The sequence below is a fragment of the Manis pentadactyla genome, chromosome 14, assembly GCF_030020395.1.
Source record: "Manis pentadactyla isolate mManPen7 chromosome 14, mManPen7.hap1, whole genome shotgun sequence".
Lineage (NCBI taxonomy): Eukaryota > Metazoa > Chordata > Mammalia > Pholidota > Manidae > Manis > Manis pentadactyla.
The window spans coordinates 31,858,834-31,883,834 of NC_080032.1; the positions used below are offsets into that span (position 1 = coordinate 31,858,834).

Consider the following 25,001-nt stretch of genomic DNA (forward strand, 5'->3'; position numbering starts at 1 on the left):
TTGTACCAAATGCTGTGCCGTTGTCTAACTGGCTGTTACGAGGGCCTAGCCTTTGGAACCAGACAAACCTGGATTTGAACTTCAGATTCAAAACCTGGATTTGAACTTACTTGGCTGTAAATTGGGATGACAACAGCTACCATGAAGGATGTAGACTTATCATCTGTGACTGTGGTAAAATGCCCAGCAATCTGCCTAGATATATATGGTAGCTATTGTTGTTAAAGTGGACTACATAAAAACGAACATTTACTTGTAATAGCTGTTTTAGCTATGCAGGCCCATTTCCTGGAGTCATATTTTGTCTTAAGTTCACTGTGGTACATATGTATATTTTAGAGTTATAATGGAACCACAATGTTTTTAGTGACTGACTGAAATTTTTAAAAACTTGAAGAGAAACTATAGACCCACCCGCAAAATGCGATCCAAAGTGACCTCCTATAAAAGGAATCAGAAATGAAACTGGCCCAGGCACACTGCCCGGCCTTGTGCCTGTCCCACTGTGGTCTGATACTGAATGAATGTGGCATTTTTACCATTTGGAGACTCTGTTTTTGTAAGTTATCCTTTAATCCACACAGTATGTGTCAACCAGAAAATCTATGTCTATGTCTTTGTAGTAGCTGACTCTAAACTTGTGATAAATAGGCCAACAAGAGTTAATAAAATGCTAGATATCTTCAGCCAACCTCATTCTTGATTTAGAGTATTTATTTCTTTGGGCCTTGCCTCACTCTAGAAATGATCTGAAGTGTTTTAGTTTTCTCAGTGGCATACTCAGTATCCAATGTTATCCAGCTCATTTTCTATCCTGGAGAAAGGTCAAACTCTGCTCAGTATTTAATGTAAAAGAAAACATAAGAAAACATCTGTTCCTAGCCACTGAGAATGGACAATTTAGCTTGTCAAATAAAAAAATGAAACCAAGACGTATTCTCTTTTAAATGTTTTTTTTTTAAAAGCTTAAACTGGACATTATTTGAGGGTCTAGAGCTAATTTTGGACTTCAGCTGCTTAGACAGTGAATGTAACACAGGCAGTCACAGGTTAGGTAAATTTACATGCAACAACCATCTTGGCAGGAGCGACTGTCCAGGCTGACCAGGAGGAGGCCACATATGGTGACACAGGCATTTCTAATTCTAAAGGGGCTCTTTCTAGTGAGGGTGGGTGTTTCATCTCCTGCAACATCATGTAGAAGACAAAGAAAGCCCTTATGGCCTCCCAACTCCCTGGGCTCTAATTAAAGCTTACCAAGCAGAATTTCCTAACTCTGTGGCACTGGGAAGAGATGTGCTTTGGACATGGGATATAGGATTTGGGTCCTGAAAAGGACTATATCCTTTATTATAAATCAGCAAGCAAGCTATTAAAAAAATTAAACATGCAAGAGGTTTTGTATCAAAGTGCATCTTAAAAAGGCAGGGCATGATGAGCATTATTGGTGAACGCAATAGAGAGGATTTTGGCATTCCTGTTGTTGGGGCCATAGCAGAAAGCATGTCTGTGAATATAAGGCATTTGTTTAAATTTTTTTATTATGCAATTATGTAATAAAAACACATTCTTATTTGAAGAATACAGAGGTAAAACACAACTATCCCTTTTCCATGGCCCCCACTCCTATCCCCAGATGTCCCATTTTAGTTTGGTGTGTATCTGGCCAGTCCTTTCTCTATGCATTTATACACTAAAACAACATTTTAACTGTATGTAATTGTTAGCCTGGAAAATAAAGATCTAGAAATTCTATCCCTAGTGTTTTTGAAAACATCAAAGATCTGCCAAAAGAGGCTGTTAGTTTCCAAACCTGAAAATAAAAACTTTCTTAGCATATTTAACCCATACTTTACAAGCAAGCATTCTCTGAGTTAGTGGTAAGTAAGAATCTAAGGACACTATTCTAAGAGATAAAAGAACCAGAAAGGTGAGGCTCATACCAAGCAAGCAATTGATTTAGCATTTGTGCTGCAGAGAAACAAGAACGGGCTGGGGGCAATGGGCTGTAGGGTACGGTTAAACCTCAGCATTTTTCTCAAATGCACACAGCTGAGAGCTTGGGTATAGATTAAGACAAATTCTCCAGACCACCAGTAAGAACTCTGCTGGACAGCTGTGTGCCTGGAAAGAGCAAGAACGCTGTGTAATTGCAATAATGCTTTGTTACTTCAATTGATCTGTTCAGGTGATGCTTGAATCATTGACTAAAAATGTCCTGAAGCAAATTTTCTCTCAGGCTATCATAAAGCTAAAGAACAAGACAATCACCAGTTATATCAAAGAGAGCCTTTCTATACAAGGTTACTTGCTCCAAAGCACACAGAGGGCCTTGCCATCCAAGTTTTGGGAAGGACATCCATTCCAGTTCTCTTCCTGCAGGGGGCAATCTGAAGCGTCCTGTCCTTATAGGGAACTGGCAGCTATGCGCAGTTAGCCCTGAGGTTGTCTCCTTACTCTCACTGCACACATATTAATCAGTACCTCTTCGTGGCCCATTAGAGGGCTGTCCCGTACTTCAGACAAGCTCAGAGACTGCACACTGAGCCCAGGCCGCAGAGTTCAGGCAGAGGTCTGAGGGCCTGCTTCAGGAGGGTGCAAAGGAGACTCTAGACGGTCTTTCCCTAGAACAGTGGTTCTGCTTTTATGTTCTTCATGAGGTTTGGTGAGAAGTATACTACTGCTTATTAAAAAGCTTAGGCAAACAGTGTAGAAACATTACTGCTAGAAAACAATGTCTCCTCTCCCTTTCAGCATTTTTACAACTCGGCTGCACTGTCAACCTCGCATGTGGGCATCTGTACGGAGTGAGATTCAAGCAAAAGTGTGGGAGTAGCAGATGCTGGTCACAGCCCCAGCGGCATTCCTTACGGGGTGAAAGCACCTGGGGGCTCACCTTCAGCCAGGGCCAGCTATGCTTCAGTGGCTGTTAAACCTGTCCCCCTGCATCTTTTCCTCACCCTTCAACACTTGGCTTTTACCAGATAGCCCATCCAATACGATGGATGGAAGGCTCCAGATTCCAGTTAATAGTTGGGAGACAAATGTTACTAAATGGAACATATAACATCAAGTCCAGAGAAAGATGTCATTTCCAATAGGTGTGTAAAAGATGGATTACTCAATAAATGGTCTTAAGACAACTGACTTCCCCTTGGAGAAGGAAGTAAAGCTGTACCACTCCTTCACAGCTTATGCCAACTTAAATTCCAGGTGGATTGAAGATTTAAGTGTAATGATGACCCTATTAAAATACTAGGAGAAAAATGGGTTATGATCATAGAGCGGGGAGAGTTTTCTAAGCATGACATAAAATTCAGGAGCCAAGAGAATAAAATTAATTCACTTGCCTATATAAAACTAAACTTCTTTGTGGTCAAAATGATTATAAACAAGGCCAAAAGATGTATCAAAAATCTGGCAGAAAGTACTAATTTCCTTGAAATTTAAAAAGATAACATAGTATAAAACCTGGAAGAAATGAATGGGGAAGAAGACATATGGACAATAAACCTGTGAAAAGGTGTTCTATCATTCATAAAGAAATGCAAATCAAAGCATTACACTGATCCCATTCTTTCAGATTAGCAAAGATCAAACTACTTGATAATTATTATATTTGACAAGAGAATGGGCAATCTCATATCCTCTTGGCAGGATGTAAATTAGGTTTCTGGAGGATAATTTGGCTTTCATGATACAAAACAAATATTAAAAGTGGTTATTCTAGGGAGTGGCACCAAGTTGGGTGATTTTTTTTTCTACTTTAATCATTCAGTATTTTTTAAAACCATGAGCTTGGATCATTGCTCAGTAAAAAATCAAAAGACCAAACCTGCACATATAAACAGAGCAGCATAAGAATGAAAAAAGAGGGGTGAGGTGAGAAGCAGAGAGGGAGGATTCTAGCTGGAACACTCTGGGCACCCACAGGCTCAGGAGCACCTTCTCTCTTCAGGCCCTCGAAGAAGCTTTCAGGACTTTGTAGGCCATGGTTTGGAGGCTCAGCACAAGCCTGAATTTCTGGTCCTACAGTGCAGTGCCCAAGCTCTGAGGGGGCTCTCAGCATGGACCAGGTTGCCCTGTGGTCCAGAAAGGGAAGGGCTTCTCTGTCTATGGGACCTGCAGCCTCGACAGGTGGATGACAGGGGATCTCAAGGCTTGAATCCTGGGGCTGAGCTGGCTTCCAGATGGACTTGGGTTCAGTCCTGCATGCTAAGCAGGCAGCGGAGGTCACACCATGCCTGACCATCCATGGAACTGCTTTTCTGGAGGTTTTCATTCAAAGACACAAGCTACATTAGCTAGGCTTTGTTTTTCTGCAAGACATTTCACAGTCATAGGCCTGACCCACTGTCTCACAGATTGGAGGTGGTCAGTAGCTTATTAACCGAATATTGGGCTAAATTACACAAGGAATCTTTTTCTCCTTGGTTATTTTATTTTGAGATTCTAGAATGAGTCTAGATTTGTGGGGAAAGGGTCATTTTCCTCAGTAGAGTTTATACCCTGACTAATGGTTTGATTCAACACTGAACTTTACAAATAGCTGTGGATTAGCTTTCAGAAAAAACAGTGCTATCAGAGTGTCAAGAGGTTGGGGGGACAGCTGCCACCTGTCACCTGTTTAATGCAGTAACTTTGCAGGGAAAATCTATGAAGTTACTTCGTATAAAGGTTAAAAAGAGACTTCTGGTATCTATCCACTGGGCACCCTACTCAAACTTCTTATCCAGAAGTCATGCCTTTTTGATCAGTCAGAAAGCCCAACCCTCAGACATGTTGGCAACTCAGTCACTTCACAATCCCTTGAAACTTGTTAATCAATGGAGAGTTAAAGCTTTGAAAAAAATGAAATTACACAACAATTTTTTTGGGCAATTTATAAGTGACAAGCATTACCAAATTTGGAGTCAACCTGTACTAATGAAATCCAATCCTTTTGATGTAAGACTGTTGTGTTTCTTGGATGTTTCCAGAAAACATGTGAAAAGGTCCAAGGAAAGATAGATGAACAGATTGAATAAAAAAATCTGAATCAGAGAATCTGTGTGGGTTAAACTATCAATTTATGGACATCTTTCAAAGCTTCAATCTTTCTCTAAGGGCACAGGACTGTCTGAAAGGTCTTGTTGGATTCAGACATCTCAACCGCAAGTTTCTTGCAGGAGTCAGTCACTGGTCTGCTTCTTGCTGACTGGCCTCAGGCTAAATGGCTCTGCTGGTGGAGTAGGAGGGTAAGGAGCAGGAGGACACTAGATGTCTGAGGGGTGGCTGGTCCAGGTGTGTGCCTGGGTGGGACACTGGTGTCGCCACTCTGCCAAATCCCTGGGCTGGACACAGAAGTGGGTGGGTGACCCATGGGAGTGCCAGAGGATGCAGAGTGGCAGCCCAGCCAGCCTGTTGCAGGGGGTGTCCTGCAGTTCAAGGATTACAACTGGGGGGACTTTTCTGGTCTCAGAGCCATGGATGGCCACACTACCAACACTGTTGAACAAGTCAGAAATGGTCTGCTCACCGGGCCGGGGGCTTGGTGAGTCCAGTTCCACTGGGACAGAACATGCGGCAAAAACCATGTCTGGGCAGAAGTATGTTCTCCCAGTCTATGGAGTTGGGGCTAAGGTACGGGGGTGGGGGTGCAGTAAGCTGCCTTAGCTCATGCAGACTTGGCGGCCCTTCGCAGAGAGAAAGGAAAGGTGAGAGTTTGGTTAGTAGATGCCGGTTGCTCTGCTTTTCCGCAGAAAGGAAACTGTCTGTACAGAAGTTCCTGCTCACAGTTTAAAATGTAGCTTCATTTTTCTTTTTTAACAGAGGAAAGCTGTTTATATCACATGCTACAACTCAACGTAAGCATGAACATAAAAAAAAAATCTTTTACATTAGTAGGCCCAGAGCTACAAGTTTCTATGAATGTTTAAATAAAATTGGATAAATATACATACACTTGGTATGGGAATGACCTGCCTCTGGTCACCCTGAGGGAAAAGAAAAAAAAAGTCATTGTCAGGTTTGAAGAGAAGTAGATCATATACTCAAAAGAAACTTCAAAGTGCTTGGGTACAGCAGCCCTGTGATTTCCCATTCTCTGTATCTGGTGGTATTTAATGAACAGGAGGAGCCCAGAGATTTTCCACAGTTAGGGCACTGGGCCTCCCAGTACCCCCCACTGCCCCCTGCCCCCCCCACCAAACCAGGCTGGGTTCCTGAGGCTCACTAATCATCTTGTTTATTTAAATAGCACCTCCCTGACTCCCAGGCATTTAATCCTTACTTGAAAAATAAGAAATTAAAGCTTGCTTCTTCTTTTAGGTAAGTTTTCTCCACTAAAAAGACAAGCCTTAGGTCATAAATATGCAGGCAAGGCAGATAAGTATGCAGGTTACAAGGAGCCCCTTGGCCCTCTTCCAGTGGAGGACTGGGCAGAGGGACAAGACAAGGTGCAGGAAGTGCCCTCTGAGGCTACAGACGTGGAGGTGACTTTTCCTAAGAGGACCGGAGCCTGTGTTCATGGGGAACGTGGAGAAAACCCAGGCCCTGAGGAAGGGCCCCCCCGACTCCTCAGCCTCAGGAGCCACTCCAAATATGGTTGTGGAGACTACTTCATTTTAGCATTATTAAGAAGTGCTAATAAAGAACACATTTCTCTCCACTGAGCATTTCCAGTTCTGTGTTTCTTCTTTTTCAGATGGTGGGATGGGAGGCAATGACTGGGAGGGCAGCACCATAGGCCCCGAAAAGAGATGCAGTCTCACTGTCTCCTGCATTGAAGGATTCACGAAAAACATATCTAGCTTTGTTGAGCAGGCCACTATGACAGTGGTCTCATGGGAAGAGGTCAACTAATGTCGGCAGTGGCAGGTGGCTGGTGCCTTTCTAAGCTCTGGTCAGACTCCAAGGGCCACTTGGAACTCTTCAATTATCATCAGCCCCTAGTCACCACCTCTGCAGTGCACAGCCACTATTGTTTCCTCTTGAGATGATCTTGATGGCTCTTTCCTTTTTCAGGACACCTGGGGCTTGTCTTAAGGATTCTAAACTGCCTTCAGTCATTATTCAAGGCAGGGCTGCTTTCCGACACCATGGTGACTGCACAGTCAGATCAAATCCTGTTTTCAAGAACTTAGGCAGAGTTCATCTCACGAGCTCTTTAATAACATAACTCCCAACATGCAGACCTGGGAGCAGTCACTGCTTTTGGTGGGAGAGATTTTCACAGAAGCCTACAAGCCTGTTGGGTCACTGTAGAGTAGTGTCTCAACCCCCCACTGTGGACATCCTGGGCCTGGCAACTCTCTGACATGGGGGCTGTCCTGTGCATCACAGGGTGTCTAACAGCAGCATCCTTGGCCTCTACACACTAGAAGCCAGTAGAGACCCTGACAGTGGCAATCAAGTATGTCTCCAGACATGCTAAGTGTTCCCTAGGGGGCAAAATAACCTCTGGTTGAGACCCAGTGCACTAGCAGGAGACTGCAACAGCCCCTACACACAGGTGCACCTTCAGATGAGGTGAGCACATCAGTGATGTGAGAGAGAATAACAAAACATCTGAACAACTTGGCAACACAGGCTATGACCAGACAGATATTTGGGCTTGAAAACTACCCTACAGGTTTACCTGTATCTGTGTGTGTGTGTGTGTCTACATGGGGTATGCATGTATTAGGGAGTACCCAGAACTCCCTTTTACTCTGTCCTCACTCTTAGAAGTCCTCCATGGCCTCTGCCATTGGGGTCTTTGGGTGCTGACTCCTCACTTCTGGCTAGAGGCTGCAGACACTTGTTTTGGGCAACTGGCCTATAGGTCCAGGTTGTAACTGTGATGGTGGCAATGTCTGTCACCCCAAGCCACTGCTGCTAAAGCATTTCTCCAGGGAAAGTAAATATGCAGGGTAGATGGAACACTAGAGGCCATCTGTGCACTCTGCCCACAGCCTTCCCTCTTCCTCTGGTATGCTGAGATCCAAGGGGCAGGGAGACCCGGGAATCAGCAGTAGAGAAAGGCCTAGAATCTGCTTCCACATCTAATGGACCTGGGCTTTGTGTACCAGGTGTCCTGACCAAGCTGGGTGCAAAGGGCAGAGGGTCCTCCTCGAGGAATTAGCTGCTCCACTTCGAAACAGCTCTTTCTATGGGGTCTGGTCCCACAGACTGAATAGTCAAGTAGTATGCAAATGATGCATTACTCAGAGTCAAGTTAATTCTTTAAATTTTGGACAAATGTTCACTGAAGGAAGTCCACTAATGAACACTAAGTCCAGATGATCTCAGCTCTGCCAGAGGAACTGTCTTTAAAGACCTTTATTCTCTGATATATACTAAATATTCCAGGTAACCTTCCAAAGGTACACCACCATTTTCTCATGTCATTTCATTGAGGCAGATGCTATTTTAAAATAACTTTTACTGTGACAGCAATGGCTCTCTTTTTTCTTCCTCTATAGGCCTAGGGCACAAACTATGTTCCCTTCACTAATGGCGATTCCCTACATCAGTGATTTTTAAATTGGGGGAGGGAGTACACTGAGGGAAGATGTCAAAATCTGGGGCTGCAACTGGGTTCACAGTGGAATCTCATCATACAAATTCCACTGATGTACTTTTCTACACCAGTGTAAAGGGAGATTTTCTATCTTTTAAGGCAAGTCATCCTTCATTTTTTTTCCCAAAAACTTCTCAGTTATTCGTAGACAGTTTTTCTTCTATGTAAATTTTAAATCTTCCTATCCAGTAACATAAACCTTTCTCCATAAATAAGAGCCACCATATAAAAAATGTTTAATGTTTCTAATTTTTTGGTAGTATTTTGGGTTTCCTATGTAAATAATCATCTCATATGCAAGTAAAACTAGTTTGCATTTTTTCATTATTTATACCAATTGTTTTATTATCTTGTCTTATTACCAAAGCCAGAAACTGCCAATGATTTTCCTATGCTGTTTGCTCTTTACTTTATAGCTTTTTATGTTTAAGTGGTTTTCTTCTATGTATTTGGCTGTACTGTTGATTGGTATGTAAAGGTTTATGGCTAATATACTTTATGCATTAGACCTTTTATCATTATAAAACATCTCTCTCCTGTTTAATGCTTTTGGACTTGAATCTTGTTTTACATGAGTTTAATATTGCCATTTTTTGCTTTCTTTTTCTTTGATCTGCTCTGTATATTTTCCTACCTCTGTACTCTCCACTTTTTAAAAATCACTGTACATTAGCTGTTGGGTCAGAAACTATTAGCCACCTACTATAATTAATACTCATTAGCACTGTTCACCAAATAATTGCAGTTTTCTTTCTAGGCCATGGTAGGATTATACTTCTATGCCCCTTGAAGTTAGGTGTAGTCATATGAATTACTTTGGCTAGTAAAATATAAGTTGAAATGTTACTTCTGAGTAAAAACGTTAAGAGCCAGTGTGACCTACCACATTCCTTTTTTCCTACTCTGACAGTCATGGAAGCAAAGAGACTGGGGCCTTCCTCAGTCTACACCCATGAAGGAGGACAAGACAGTTATGTATTCCAGTAATGTAGCTACTAGTCACATGTGGCTACTGAGCATTTGGTTTTTATTTGCATATGACATGATTATTTGCATAGAAAACCCAAAATACAACTCCAAAATTAGAATCATCAAATGGGTTTGATATGGTAGCTATTAGTCACATATAGCTATTGAAATCCGGGTAGTCCAAATTAAGATGTTCTGTAAGTACAAAATACACATCAGATTTTGAAGAGTAAGATAAAAAGAATGTAAATTTTTATCTCATTAATAGTTTTTTCTATCAATCACATGTTGAAATATTTTGGATATATTGTGTTAAACAAAATATATTATTAAAATTAATTTAATCTTTAAAAAATCTTAAAAAATGAGGCTACTAGAAAAATTTAAATTGCATATGTGGCTCACATTATATTTCTATTGGATGGTGCCGAAGACCAGAAGGCTCAGCCAACCCACAATAAACATGAAGCTTCAGTAAAAACTAACTGTGTAAGCCTCTGAGGTTTTGGGGTTGTTACTGCAGCATAACTGAACCCACCCTAACTAGTATATCTACTCTGTGGTCATTCTGCTTTTCTCCTTTATGAAAAGAGCTCAGGTTTCATGGAGGGCAGGAATATGCCAGTCTAAATTCTTCCTCTCTTGGGTCTCCCTTGCTGCTGGAGGGTAGCCATGTGACACAGTTCTGGGCAATAAGACATAAGCAGAAGTCTCTGGGGGTTTTCTGTGAAAGCATTTATTTTTCAAAAAGGGACAGATAGGGCTAGTGTTACTCTTCCCCCTCATCTTCCCTAAAGTGTGGGTATTAATCTAAAGCTCTCTGAGTTAATAAACAATGAGGATGAAGCCCAACGTACCAAGGATGGTAGAGCAGAAAGATGGGAAGATGAAATAACAGAAGAGTCTGGGTCCCTGCTGGTATCATCAAGCTTCTAAACTAACCCCAGCAACTGCCAGACTCAGACTTTCTACATGAGGGAAATAATCCCCTATTTGTTTAAGCTATTTGTCAGTTTTCTTTTACTTACTGCCAATTAAGTAAGTACTCCATTAAACATTCCTGTCTGACAGGAATAGTCTTAGAAATAGCATACAAGCTGCTATAGTCTTGGTCTCTTGTTAGGAGACTTTGGTTCATTAAACTTGGCTTTATGCCTAGTTTTTATGTTAAGTTTACTCTTTATTATATTTGTTCTTTTTCCCTTTCCTTAATATTGATGGCTTGTTCACATTTCTGGTTATTTCCCCTTTCACTATGAATTGTGAGGATCTATTTTCTAATTGTGCTACTTGTTACAGTTCTGTTCCTGACAGTTGTACTTACTCCTACATGTTCTATCATCTTATTGGACCTGAATACCAATCTCACCCAGATGTTTTTTGCTCCCTCTATGAATCATTACATCTCTGAAAATGTACTTCTTTTGTCTCATAGATAAATGATAACTTGGTCATGTATAGAATTTTTGGTTTGTAATTTTTTTCCCTCTGGAGCCTGTGAACAGTTTCTCACTTTTGGCTTTTGGTGTTGTGGATGAGAAGTCTGGTACTAGTAACATTTTATTTTCTCTGAAAATGACTTATTCTGGTAGCTTGTAAGATTTTCTCTTTATATTTACATTCCAGAATTTTGACAGCATGTATTCAGGCATGTGCTCCCCACTTGGCCCCTCCAGTCCTGCTGTGGATTTGGTGAGCCCCTTCAGTTTGCAGTTAAGCCTTTTTTCAGCTCAGGGAAAAATTTCCTCTCTTCCTGGAACTCTTACTATTTGCACTTTTGATTTCCTAGATCCTCTTCTGCACCTCACAGTTGCCATCTCTGTGTTTCTGGTCTGAATCGTAAGGTATTTCTTCCACTCACTCCTCCAGAACATTAATGCAGTTCTCAGCGTGACTATTCTCACTCCCCTTTTTCTCAGTTTGTTTACCAGATTTTTATATTTAGAACCATGGGATTCTTTTTTTAAGCTCTAAAAATTACTTTTGTACTCAAGTCCATTTCCTGAAACACCATTCCCTGAGTTGTATGCTGAAGTTCTTCCATTAGCTCCACCTCGGGACTCAGAGGAGCCTCATACTGGTTTGTCAACTTGGGCTTTCTTGCCACTGGTACACAAAGGGGCAGAGGGTAAGGTTTTCATGGTCCAGCAGAGCTCAACCTGACAGGCCACAGGAGATGGAGACAGCTCCAGAACTGCGGAGCATCTCCAGGGCACAGGGGCTGAGAAAGGCCTGGCCCAGCGGACCACACGATCCAGTGGGCAGGGCAGGCCCTTCCCAGGGGGTCCACAGGTCCTGCTCACTGGCTGACCTCATACCTCTATACATTTCAAACCTCTGTCCCAGGACCCCAAGAGAGGCAAGCATTTCCCTCTGTTGGGGATTCCCTGCTTCTCACTGAACACTGGAGAATATGACCCCCATGTCTATCCTTTCCCTAGAGATGTGAGGACAACTGGAGGCTTTAATGTACCTTCCAGGCTCTACCAGCAGGCTCACCAGGGTTTATCCAGACACAGAATTTAAATGGCCAGAGACATGTGCTCAGGCGGTCATTGTCCCAGAATCTCTTCCTTAGATTCTTATGTGCTTTTAAAATAGTTTATTTTCTAATCACAAAAGGAATTTAAGCTTATGTTGTGAAAACTGAGGAAAAAACAAGAAAGAAAAAAAGCACAGAGGAGAGGAGAAAATCCCACCAGTCTGCAATAATTTCTTCAAGTTTTGGCCTACATCCTCCTAGCCTTACAAATGCCTGTGTGTGTCTGACTACCTGCATTCTTATAGGTGTGCTCACCTTCTATACCTTAGTCTTTTCCTGAATGATGTATTGTGAACACTTCCCTATATAAATAATATTTATGATATGTCATTTTCAATAGTGGCATACTGTTTGTGTGGTTATGCTGCAAGTCTCTTATTGTTTACTGCTGATCATCCAGTTGCTTACCATTTTGCAGGATCATAATCTATGCTGCATAGTATCTTATGGGTAAATCTTTGCACTGATGATTATGTCAAAAAGGGGGAACTTCTTGGCTGAACAAATAGGCATTTTTTAAATTAAGGTATCATTGATGTAAGGTATCATACACTCTTATGAAGATTTCACATGATCAACATTGTGGTTACTACATTCACCCATATTATCAAGTCCCCCCCGATACCCCATTGCAGTCACTGTCCATCAATGTAGTAAGATGCCAGAGATAGTACTTGTCTTCTCTGTGCTCCACTGTCTTCCCTGTGACCCAACAGGCACACCATGTGTGCCAATCATAATCAAATAGGCACATTTTTAAGATTTTAAGATTATATTGCCAAGTTTCCCCCCAGAGAGAAAACCTAAATGTTATCTTTAAAAATGTCTCTGACTATTTGAAAGATGGAGAAGGACATCTCACTGTTTTAGTTTGTGTTTCTTTGATTATTGACCACACTGAATATTTTTCATGTTTATTGACCAATTGTATTTCTCATTTTGTGAAATGCCTGTTCATGCCCTTTGTTCATGTTACTTGGGATGCAGACTTTTATGACCTGTGGGTCCTAAATCTCTGTCTTCATAATGAATAATTCTTTGCCTTTTTCAGTGATTTTTACCTTAAGTTCTATTTCAACTGAGACAATGCTGTAACCCCTACTTTCTTTTCTGCCTGTACTTTTGTGATACCTTTTTGCTCAGCCTTTTACTCTGACTGTTCTGAGTTATTTTGTTTCTGTGTCTATTAGGCAACATTTGGGCAGAATGTTTTTTTTAACGTATGGTGACAACAGGACTTCCCTTTTTTATTTGATACATGTTAAGAGAATATGTAACAAATATGCTTGTTATTCAGCAAGGTAGTTAAATACATTTATATTTATTACTGGCTCTTTTCTGTGTTTGTTTCTCCACTTGTCTACTCCTGGCTCTTTAACTCTCTATTTTGCAGTCAACTTCCCAAGAGAGTTACAAAAATGTGAAGTGACTTATAATTCTCATCAAAATATGTTCCTTAGTTACTAAATGGGAATGACTGAGATATCCTTTAACAACAAGATGACTTGTTTGGTAATTTCAAATCTTTAAATAAATGGCTGCACATATACTGTCACAGATTTTTATGAAGGACATTTGTCAAGAATGGTGCAGCTATGCAGCTGCTGAGTTTGGCCACGTGCACAGCCCCCATCAGAACTGACCTTCTGAAGCCCACCATTGTCCTCCACCAGTGGCGGAAGCACACTGGGGCTGCTGGCTGGCGGGGCCTCCACATTATAGTCTCGGAAGCAGCAGAAGAAGGAGCTGAGGATGCTGCGGCTTCTCTGCTTCTTTAAGCTGGCGCCGTACTGGGATGCTGCAGAGAGAGAGATGGGCAGCTGCAGTGTGCTCTCATGTGAGCGAAACGTGAAGACTCGAGCATGCAGCTGCCCCCAGAGTGCTGACAGCAGGGTACCCCAACGCAGGAAGTTACTCTAAAGGATTGTTATTTAACATGGGACTCCTAGTGGGCCAGCTGGTTGATGGAGTCCAATCCTGCTGGCTGGACAGAATTCCTCTGACCTCAGCCCAGTGGGGGCTGCTTGCTCATTAACTGACCTACCCTCAGGGGAGCACCACCTGCATTCCCGAACTTGGTAGATACAGTCTTCCCACCCTGCACTAAGCATTACTTCCAACAAAGATCCTTTCAGGCCAAAATCAAACTTAACGCACTCTGAGCATTTCTCTGTTAAGGGTGCCAGGAAAAAGTCACCTTGAAACTATGTTTTTGGACACTCTCTGTTCCATGACTAACTTCATGGTTTAAGAAATAAAGATGTATAAGGGCACAAAGGAGCCTCTTTCTTAAATTGCCATCTGTCAAGAAATTGATGGGAGCCTTGACCCACAGAGCTCAGGGTGGGAGGCTTCCATTATACTTAAAACATAAACAGCAGGAGACATGGGACAGAGAACAGGCGCTCGGGCCTGAGCAGGGCTGGCCAGGGCAGAGCCCATCCTCATGACAGCCAAGGCAACACTGTGTGGACTCACTCCCTGGTCCGACCTGGACTGAGGCCCCAGCGGGAGTCAGGGATGCGTTTTCTTACCCAGGTCTCAAGACAAGCTGCCACATGTCAGAAATAATAGGCAAAAGTTAGACAAAAAACACACCTCAGGGCAGGAGACTGACAACTTGGAGGAGCAGAGCATTTTTCTTGGGAATGCAGCCAGGGCTGTCCCACCACATACCATGCCTGGGTGGGTCAACAGTACTTAGTAGGAAAGTAGAGGCCACAGGCAAAGGGACCATGTGTGGGGTTAATGGGAAAATAACCAAAGTAGGAAATGACCAAGTCCATGTGATAACCGTTGGAGTTTTTCTCTCCCAAAAAGCAATTTTGGCATGATTATAGCACCTTCCCTCTCAAGAGATCATAAAACCTTTGCTGAAAGTCTTGAATACTCTTCTGCTAGTAGTGAAACCAATGCATTCAGAAAAGGACTGAAAAGCTGTATGGCCAGCAAGTCCACAGGCATAGATGGTCTCTAGCCTGGGTTTGGGCAAATGGCCCCATAAGGTTGAATTTAAGATCCTCAGTCACTACTTCCCTGGGGAAGCTGGCTGTCTTATTTTCCTTGTGAGTCTGTGCGAGCAGGACCCAGACACTGGTCTTCTCATTTCAGGCCCCACACGTGGGTCAGACCAGGCACAGAGGCCACCCGAGCAGCAGTGGCCAGCAGTGGTGGGGTTGTTTACCGAGGGCTGGCCCTTGGAGCTCCGGGGCGTTACAGTCCTCAGTTCGTGCAATCCTCACAGCTACTCCAGGAGACAGGTGTTACCGCTTCTGACTTCCTGCTGAGGAAATACAGCCAGTAACGGCAGGTGCCAGGATGCGAACCCAAGTGGGCTGTTTCTGAAGTGTGTTTGCAGCCGTGCTGAAGACAATCTTGACACACTTAGGTCAGACTGAGGATGGGAGAGGCACCCAATGAAGAGAAAAACACTACAACGAACCCATTTAAGTTCAGCCACTGGTGAAACTGTTTCACAGTTATCATGGTATTTTAGTTTTTATGCCACACTCAGATATCAGAAGGAGGAAAAAAGCTGTCTCTTCCCTGGCTGATAGCACATTTCTCTGCAAGTAAACAAACTATTTGGTTATGTCTCAGAGATGTGAGCAGTCAATACCCAGCCTGGGCAGTAAACAGCTCTATAAAAACACATTCCCAGATCCTATTTTCATCCTCAGATCCCTTAAATCTTCCCCATAACTAACAAGTTGACAAACTGACTTGTATGTTTAAAAAAAAATCCTCAACCTGGAGCCAGTGATCTGCTTAGAATTTCCATCATACAATTATTTACCATGTAGAAGCCACAAACAGCTGTGGGAGTGACTGTGAACTGAAGCTGCTGAGAGGCCTTGGCCCCTGATGGGCAATGGCAGCTTCCTCAGGTTCTCCCTTCTCTGTGTGAGGAGGAGAAACAGCCAAGTGGTCTCACTTCCCAGCTATGGGAGGGTCCAGCACTCTTCCTTCTAAATAAGATTAGTTCTAGGGCCTGCAGGAATCTCTGGGAGGCTGGGAGCTTTCTAATGTTCCAACCACTCCTGGGTTTGTCTGGTGCCCACAATATCAGATTAGCCAGGGCAATGGATTTTCTCAGGACCAGCAACAGCCTGACCCCCGCCTCAGCACTCACTCATTCCTTCCTGAAAGGGCTTGAGAGGAGGGTTGTCTGGGTCTCACGACCCTACCACCTTTCACCCCAGCTCTGCCTCCCCTCCCATGCCAATCCAGAGGGCTCCTGATTTCCTCATGCACTGTCTGGTAAAACGGTTTTGGTTGACACATGAATTTAAAATCCAGAGTTCAATGAACAAGTGTTTATATTATAATATTAGATAAGTAACTGGACTCTGACTTGATCATAATTGTGCAAAACCAATTAAAAGAGATTATAATAGAGAAAAGATTGGCAAAAGTATGTCAAAATAGTAATAGTAGCTGTCATGCTATGGGTGTTTGTTTACATTTCTTCTCTCTGTATTTTCCAAATGTTTTGTGGTACTTAGATATTACTCTAACGAGGGAAAGCAAATATAGCTGACCCTTGAACAATGTGGGAGTTAGGGGCACTGACCCCTGAGCAGTGGAAAATCCATGCATAACTTTTGACTCTCCAAAACTTAACTACTCATAGTCTCCTGTTGACTGGAAGCCTTAATGATAACATAAACAGTTGATTAACACAAGTTATGTATGTTATACATATTATATACTGTATTCTTGTAATAAAGTAAGCTAGAGAAAAGCAAACGTTTCAAATTGCCATAATCTCTAAAAATTTTCCAATACGTTTATTGAAAAAAATCGTGTATAAGTGGACCTGTGTGGTTCACACGTGTGCTGTACAAGGGACGACTGTAGTCAAGTTAAGCTTCCTTTTAGCAACTTAGTAAATAAAGCTCGGGAGCAACCATACCGTAGTTCTAAACCCAAGCCTTTAGATTTGCTGCCATGCTCTCCCACCCCACGCCCACTAAGCTATCAGATAAGCCTTGCAGGAAGTAGGGGTCACGCCCCTGCTGGACCGCACTGCCACCAGGGCAGAGCACACCCCTTCACATCCAGAAGAGGCCCATGTGGGAAGGCACCAGACTAGCCAACGCTCCGGCTGGCTTTCTCACCTGGCAGCCCACTCACTTCTTACCCTGCCTGGATGCACTGATGTGGTCTTGCTTATTCCTTGTTTCTAATCAAGACTGCCTCTCATCATCTGCCCTCATTCCCCTGTGAATGTTCCTACTGGTAAGATACATGTGGGGTGTCTCCTGGTGGCCCACTTTGTTTCGTTGTAACAGGAGGACTTTAAAGGTAGTTCAATGCACACATCTTCCTGTTGCATTGGTTTTAAGGATACTTTGGAAGAGTAAAGGAGGGCATAGCAACTTTGAACGTCAGTCTAAAGATTTTCATTTTTTATCAGATTTAGGAGGAAAAAGTCATCAAAAACCATTTCAAAGTTTTCTGTTGCTTTTCCGTGTAACCTTCCTTCTCCTATGCACTCACACCTGCCCACCTCACTCCCCTTTCCCTCCATGATAGGCTTATCACAATGACACCCCATCTCCCACTCTCCTTTCCTCTGATGCCCGCTTGTCAGACCACTCCTGTCCTTCAGGACTTGGTTCAAAGCCCAGTTCCTGGAGGAAGCACACCTCAGGGAACGTGGTTTGTCCCTTGGGCACTAACCTCCCAAATGAACGTGTACATGTCTGAGTTGTCTTCAGCCCACCACTCTCTTCTAACTTCCAGGTCAGTTTATCCAGATGCCTGCTGGACATCCCTGGGTACCTCCTAGGAGGCTCTCAGCATGTCAGATTGGGTCTCACCTCCACTCTTCCCCCAGGGCACCAATCTCCCAGTCTAAACATCCATCCTGCTCCCTCTGCTAAGTGGGTGGTTTGATATCCTTAACACCTCTGAAATCTGTCCTCAGCAACTTCCATCCCTCCACATCCCAGCTGAGGCTCTCCTCATTTTGTTCCTGGACAACTACATACAGTATATATAATAGCTATATATAATAGCTTCTTGGCTGTTTCCCTCTGCCCATTTTGTATCCTACAATTAATTAATTAATTATCAGCATGACCCACCCATGTAGGTAAAACCCAACAAGTGAGGGGATCTCTTGGTGGCTGTGAATGTGGCCCTGAAGTCAACCTGCCCAGGGATAGATGCTAGCTCAGGACCAAGGTTAAGCAACTTTGTGCTTCAGTTTCCTTACCTGGAAAATGGGGATACTAAAGGTGCTCTTGTCCTGTAGGCTTGTGAGAATTACATGAGTTATCATCAAGACTCAGAACAGTGCCTGGCACTTCATTACAGGACACACACTTAACAAATATAGCTCTTATTATCATCATTAGTCTCTTAAAAGCTTTTGCTTCATAAAAGAGTGGGGGCTTGGGGGTAAATCCTGGCTCAGGAGCTGCATGCTGTCAGTATACATTTTTCCCTGGCATCTGACAACTAGGAGCATAACTCCTGTAACAGACCTTGGTTACATAAACTGTAACCTGGAAAGCAAGACTAGAAAGCTCTCAGAAGGGACTCCACTCAATTGCTCTAAAAGTGGGAGGCAGACATGAGGGAAAAGGAAGGGGCTAAGTGTCCAGATGAGCTCTGTTAGAGGCTGTTTACCTGCTTTTCCTCGAAAAAAAAGAAAACTTTCAAGTTGAGGGGGGAAGCATCCACTCTCTCTCCCCACCCCCTCACTCAACTCCCTCTGGGCTGCAGCTTAGCTCTCCCCTCTGCTGAGAATGGCGCCTTCCCAGTCCGCATCCCACCCAGGGTCTCCTTGCCCTGAGCTGTGCATCAGAAAGGAGGGCCGCATGACGACCACGCAAGGAGGCTAAGGCTAAGGACTCATCCGGGTATCTCCTGCAGGCTCCCCCCGGGGCTGTTAAATGCTGCCGTCTCCTCTGGGCTCTGGCAGTGCAGTCCTGCAGAGGGATGGCCCCCTTCTTTTCCAGAGCCCTGCTAATGAAGACATGCCCTTGGCTGGTCCCAGCAGCTGTGCTCCTCTCCACACCAGTGGCTGGGCCATGGGTTTGGATGTTCTAGAGCAGGAGTGGGGAGGCTGGGGCTCATGGGCTGATTGTAAGACAACTTTCTTCATTTCTCTGGGCAGCCCCAGGTGGGGCAGAAACCCTGAGAGGGCTGTGAAGAGTTGGAGAGCCTTACCCATGCCCCCTGCACCTCTGACAACTGCAGGGAATGCGTGACACTGAGGACACCTAGGCACATGGCTCTGTCTTCCTGGATACATTCTGGGAGCCAATGCTTCTATCTAGGCCCCCAGACTTGGTGTCACCACTGCCTAGCAAATGGGAGACCCTGCTTCCCCCCATTTCCTCTCCCAGGGCTGGGGCCTCCTGCGCTCCAGCACAACGAAAGATGGGTGAAGAGAGGGCCTGTGAGAGAGGTGGCTGAAAGTGGTCGCAAAGATAGTTGCCTTCCTTGGGTCCTCAACCCTAATGTCAAGCCTGGAAGCCTCCCCTCTGGCCTCTGGGCAGAGTGCTGGCCTAGTCACAAGAACTGCTGTGTTCTATTAACAGAGAGTAGAGAAGGCATCTGACATCTGCCTGCCAGAGTCCATCACCCTTCTTTCTGGCAAGAGCTCCTCAATTTTCCTCCAGGGAACTGCTCTCACTCACCAACTTTCAGTCCATTACCAAGCCTGGCTGATTGGAACCACATGGCTGGCTTTGAAATGGGCACATAACTCAACTGGACTAAGGAGAGTCTGCCCCAGGACTCCTGCTACAGCTACTGTGAGAGATGTCTTCATTCTGCTGGTTTGCTGAGCTGGCAGACATAAGCCTGGAGTCGCTGGTGACCATCTTTGCCACCAAGTCAGAAGTACCTACCTGAGCATGAGCCAAAACTGAGGAAAAGTAGCTGAGACATGGAGAGGGACAGACTCTGACAATAGCATCTGAAGACTTGGTTCATTAAAACCAGACTCTCCTGTAATTTCCATTTATGTAAGAGACTACATTCTCATTTTCTCTTTAACCGGTGTGAATTGGGCTTATGTTATTTGCAATGGAAAGGGTTGTCCCTGGGATATAAGGTCCTAGGCAAGGCAGTGTAGAAACTCTGATGAGCCACCCAGGCACCATCCCTACCTCCTGCACATGTCTTGGGGGAGAGACAGGAATAAGAATTTTGATTACAGTAAGAGTCTTGCTATGATGGGGAAGCCCAGGGCACTGATGGGGCCCAAAGAAGTGCATATAGGCCAGATGTAGGAGCGACTTTTCAGATTAAATGTCTTCTAAACTTGGCTGACATGTCATAAAATTGTTGGAGGACCAGGGAAGTGCAGACACAGCGTGTATAAAGGACCTCATGTGGGAGAGAGTGTGAAATATCTGAGCAATCAAAGTGGTGAGGAGTGTGAGATGGAGTTGGTGACAGCAAGGGCCTTGTAAGCCATAGTGATGAGTTTGGATTTGATTCTGTGGAAATGGAGAGCGACATGACCAGATCTGTACACAAATGTCACTGTTGGACTTCTGTAACTGGAACCTCTAAGTTTGAAGTTTAAATTATGACTAATTGAGGCTATCTGCATCAAGGATTTCAAGGACACCATATTTGCAAATCAGAAGTGTAGACCATTTTGTTAAAGAGGCTAGAATGGATTTCTTATTTAAAAACTGACTTTAAATGCAAGTTACATGGAAAGACAGTGAGCTTTGGAGTTACATTTGGGTTCAAGACTCAGCCCTGCCGTTTGTTAGTGGGTGTGACTTCCTCTCCCAAAGCCACACCAATAGTATGGGAATCAAAGTACCTTCCCCCAATGGTTGTTGCATGGATGCAGAGAAAACAGCAGCCTGAAATATGCCAACAAAAATTATGATTGACTTAGGTGTACGGCTGCATCTCACTGTGAACATCAGAAGTTAGCTTGCAGCCAGACAATAGTCCTCAGAAAAACAGCCTAGCTTTATTAGAAAACACGTAGGCAGACCTGTTTTGGTTTTGGTTATGTGAATTCTAAACTTAGAACTTGAAGCAGCTCTTTAAAACTTCACCTCCTACCCAGTGAAGGTTTCTTCATTTAATGACAACAGAAACTGAACAAACAAAACGCAGCTCTGCATGTGAAGCTTAAACCCTAGGATGCAAGCCTTTCCTAGGAAACCTTAAATGAAATAACGTTAGAAAGAACGTGTGGTAATTACAAACATGAAATGCCCAGGAGAAATCCTCTGACACTTACAGTTAGGTTTGGCCCTTCAGTGGCCCGGGAGGGCTGGTCTAAAGAGTGATCAAATCGTGTTTATGCCAACAGATGGAATCACAACCAGCTGATATGCACAGGCTGAGAGGGAGCATTTCTAATCATCCTCTTATACTTCCTGATCTAAACGGTGCTGTCTGTAACCAGACACTGAAATGCTGACCCTAAACAGCCAACGTTTTGTAATCAGTGTGATAGCTGCCTGAGTCTCATAATTACTGTACTTTTCCAGTTCTTGCATTCTGACCTGGTTTAGATGCCAGAGGTGGGGAGGCTTTGGAACCATCCTGAAACCTGGCTTTAGGACCAAATCTTCCAGGGTCTACATCATGGCTGAGCTTCACATACTCACCTTTGTGGGCACACCCATCCATCTGCCTTACCTCCAATCTGACCAAGGATTCCCAGCTCCACCCACACCTCTCTACACAATCAAAGGAGTAGTTCAGGATGAAGATGAGAGTAGCAGAGACAAGGTGGAAAGGCTTGCTACCCACTGTGAATCCATCCTCAATCATTCAAGTTTCTCCCCATGTGAAGAAACTGCATCTTGGCAACTACAGAAAAGACGGTTTGCCTTTAATTTCCAGCCTACACACCAGCCCAGGAGCCAGACTGCCACAGATCCAATGTAATAGAATTTCTAGGAGAAAACTGACTTAACACATGACCTCTACAGCTAATGTGTCAAAGCACCAAAACCTGCCTTCAAAACTAGCTTCCTTTTCTTGTCACAAGAGCAGAATTAAAAAAGGGGCTCAACAGCAGGTTTGTATTGTCCAAATATTTAGGGCAGAACCTTAAAAATATGCCCTGTACCAAGCATCAGTGCGGACATCAGTGCTGTTAAGGCGACAAAGTGCTCCCTGGAGCTTCCTAAGGTAAGGGTATTTTTGTACATGTGGGGGTGTCAGAGCACACGAAACCCTGAAGGGACCATGAATTCACAACTACACTACTACTATGGAAAAAGCTAAACACCTTTTTTAAAGGGAGGAGGGGGAGTTCCTTCCAAGGGCTGGCCTTTAAATGAATGCACCATTTCTTCTCCTGGAGAATTGGGTTGCAATCTCTGGAATGCATCCCAGGGACGTGGTTTGGAATGGGTGTCTGACAGGAAATTCTGGGCAGTCTCTGCATACATTACATTCCTTTCCCACCCTGAAAGAGTGGTCAACAAACACAACTTTCCTCTGTTTGAAGAAAAGGGGGGAGGTGGGGGATGGTGAGAGGCCAGGGCACAGATTGCACTGAGTTCAAAAGCAGATGTGGCTGCTGAGAATCCAAACATCTTTTTCTCCTAGAAAAAGGGCTTAGTTACCAAAAAAATCTCCTTTTTAGATATCCAGCTTGTTCCTATTCTATTTCCAAGTGATAAATTTCCCCCAGGGAGTTCCACCCCCCACTCTGAAAGAAACATACCTTTGAAAGCTCTTTTCCCCACTGCAGCCTCTACCTGGTAGTGGTTCCTCCAGGGAGGAATCTGGGGGAAGTGCAAGGGCTAATGGCTTAAAGCTGGGTGGGAGGAATTCTAACCTTGTCCTTCCATGATGGTAGGATGCTTCCCGTGCTGTCTTGTAATAGCCCACCTGGCTGAGTGCCTTGTTTGTGCCAGACCCTTGATAAAAATAATCTCTGGCCTTCATAGCAAGCAGTGCTGATAGGCTCACCTTGTTTTCTGATGAGAAAACTGAGAGGGGGACTACACAAAACTGTGCAGTGAGGGTGCTGGAGCTCAAAGTCAGAGCAGGCTAACTGCGGGGCTCTCAGCCTCCCCACAACCCCTCTCTGCCTGTCCCAGCACTTTTTGGGGTTTGGGTTTTATTTCCAAACAGAAACTCTGAATATGAGGCCTTGCGCCACCTGCTTTCACTCCAGATGCCATTGAAAACTCCCAAATGAGCCAGTGATACAGCGGCCTTATGAGATGAAGCCAGACTTTGTGGTTGTCCCACCGTGCCCTGAATGTACCCAGGCTACCAAACTCCCCATGACTCAGCTTTCCAGGAAAGCCCCTCTGGCTAGGAACACCATTCCTTATGTCTGCACTTTCCCAGGCCCTTGTGCCCAAGGTCACACAGCTCCTAAGTAGCAAGGCTGGATCTAAACCAGGTCTGTGTGAGTAGAGAACCTGAGCTCTTAACCACGACTGTACAAAATCTGTTTTTCACACTGAGAGCCAAAATAAGTAACTGAACAAAGGATAATGCACTTAGGAGGCAGTAAAGGTTAAAATTTAACAGTAACCAAATAAGTGAATGCTTAAGCAATAAGGCCTGATGTTGTACCTATTCAATGTACAGAAATGATAAAAAAGAAAAACATACAGCCAATGGTGGTAAGGTTTCACAGGCCCATTCATTCACACATTGCTGCTAACTCTGTAAGCTGGGACAACCCGTTTGAGAAGCAGAGAGTGATGTGTCAAAGACCATGAAGTATTCCTGCCAACAATCTGGATGTCCAGGAGGATGGGAATGGTTAATTTAATTAATGCATAGCAACCAGAGAAGATACTGAACAGCCACAAGAAATGATCACTGTGAAGGCATGTGGGATCAGCTTGGGGTCAGTGTCAGGAGAAGCATCTCAGACCCTGTGTGTCCCCCATCTGTAACTTTGTAATGCGCTTCTGGACTAGCTCTGGAAGTAGGCTCCTGGTTCCTGGAACTCGTTCTTGTCTGAGTCCCTGAGAGCTAAAACGTGCTGATACAAAGAGGACTGCATAGCAGATGTTTATTAATGAATGAATGTCTGAAGGGAAACAGAGAACAATGAAAATGACTGACATATTAAAAAAAAACAGCTGCAGCTCTTCAAGAGAAAACACAGCTCAAGAGTACCCCTCTCCTAGTAAACCCTCTTGCTCATAGCAGCCTCCCTTGTCCGTGCAGCTTTAATCTGTCACCCACATATGGCCAAAACCCCAGCTGGGGAACCCAACTCATAGCTCCATGTCATTTCTAGTGAATATGGCAGCCCCTGCTTCTTATAAAATAATTAGTGTAACTTCTCAGAAAGAGGAATTACGTGAAATGCACCAGTCTGTTAAGTAATCACAGCAATTTCTGCTGGGACTCAGTTGATTACTATTTTTCTTTATACTTTCCTATTGTTCTTCAACTTTTACAATCTACCTCATGTTTGTAATGGGAAAAACAGTAAGTAAGTATTCAAATGTTTCTAGTTAATAAAATGTATGTGAACATTTTCACATATCATCAGATATCCTTCTACAACCTTATTTTGACTGGCTGTATTGTATTCCACTGTATGGATATGCATTGTGCTATTATTAAACTAACTTTGGACATTTATGTTGTTTCCTTTAACATTTCATAACAAATGCTCCAATTTGTTTGCAACAGCAATGTTAGTTGTCCATTAATGTGGAACAAAAGATAATATAATCTTGCTGTGGATTATCATACAGTTGTGAAATAGAAGGCTGCAGCTCCATATGCACTGATAATAGCTAACACTTACCTGATATGTATGATCATAGCTAACACTTATAGGTAAGGAAACCAAGGCCCAGGGAAGTTAAGGAACTTGTCTAAGATGACATAACTAGTAACTAGTATGGTTTGTTCAAACTCAACTAGTCTTGGCTCTTAACCTCTACACCACATGGCCTACTCAGAGCATGTTCTGTGATACAATAGTGAGAAAAGCAAGGTACAAATGGTACATAT

At 43.7% G+C, this 25,001-nt stretch overlaps 1 protein-coding gene across 8 annotated transcripts in view; it reads right to left on the reverse strand.

The window, feature by feature from the left end:
- CTDSPL (CTD small phosphatase like) overlaps positions 1-25,001 on the reverse strand; it is a 107,112-nt gene that overhangs the window by 16,252 nt on the left and 65,859 nt on the right. For all 8 annotated transcript variants that reach the window (XR_005032040.2, XM_036921611.2, XM_036921617.2 and 5 more), the window contains exons 2-3: positions 13,697-13,851; positions 5,943-5,975 (exon numbers count right to left, since the gene is read on the reverse strand). Coding sequence is in view for 7 of the 8 variants with exons in the window: in XM_036921611.2 (XP_036777506.1) it covers positions 5,943-5,975; positions 13,697-13,851 (188 nt within the window). In the remaining variant the exon portion in view is untranslated. The remainder of the gene's footprint in view (positions 1-5,942; positions 5,976-13,696; positions 13,852-25,001) is intronic.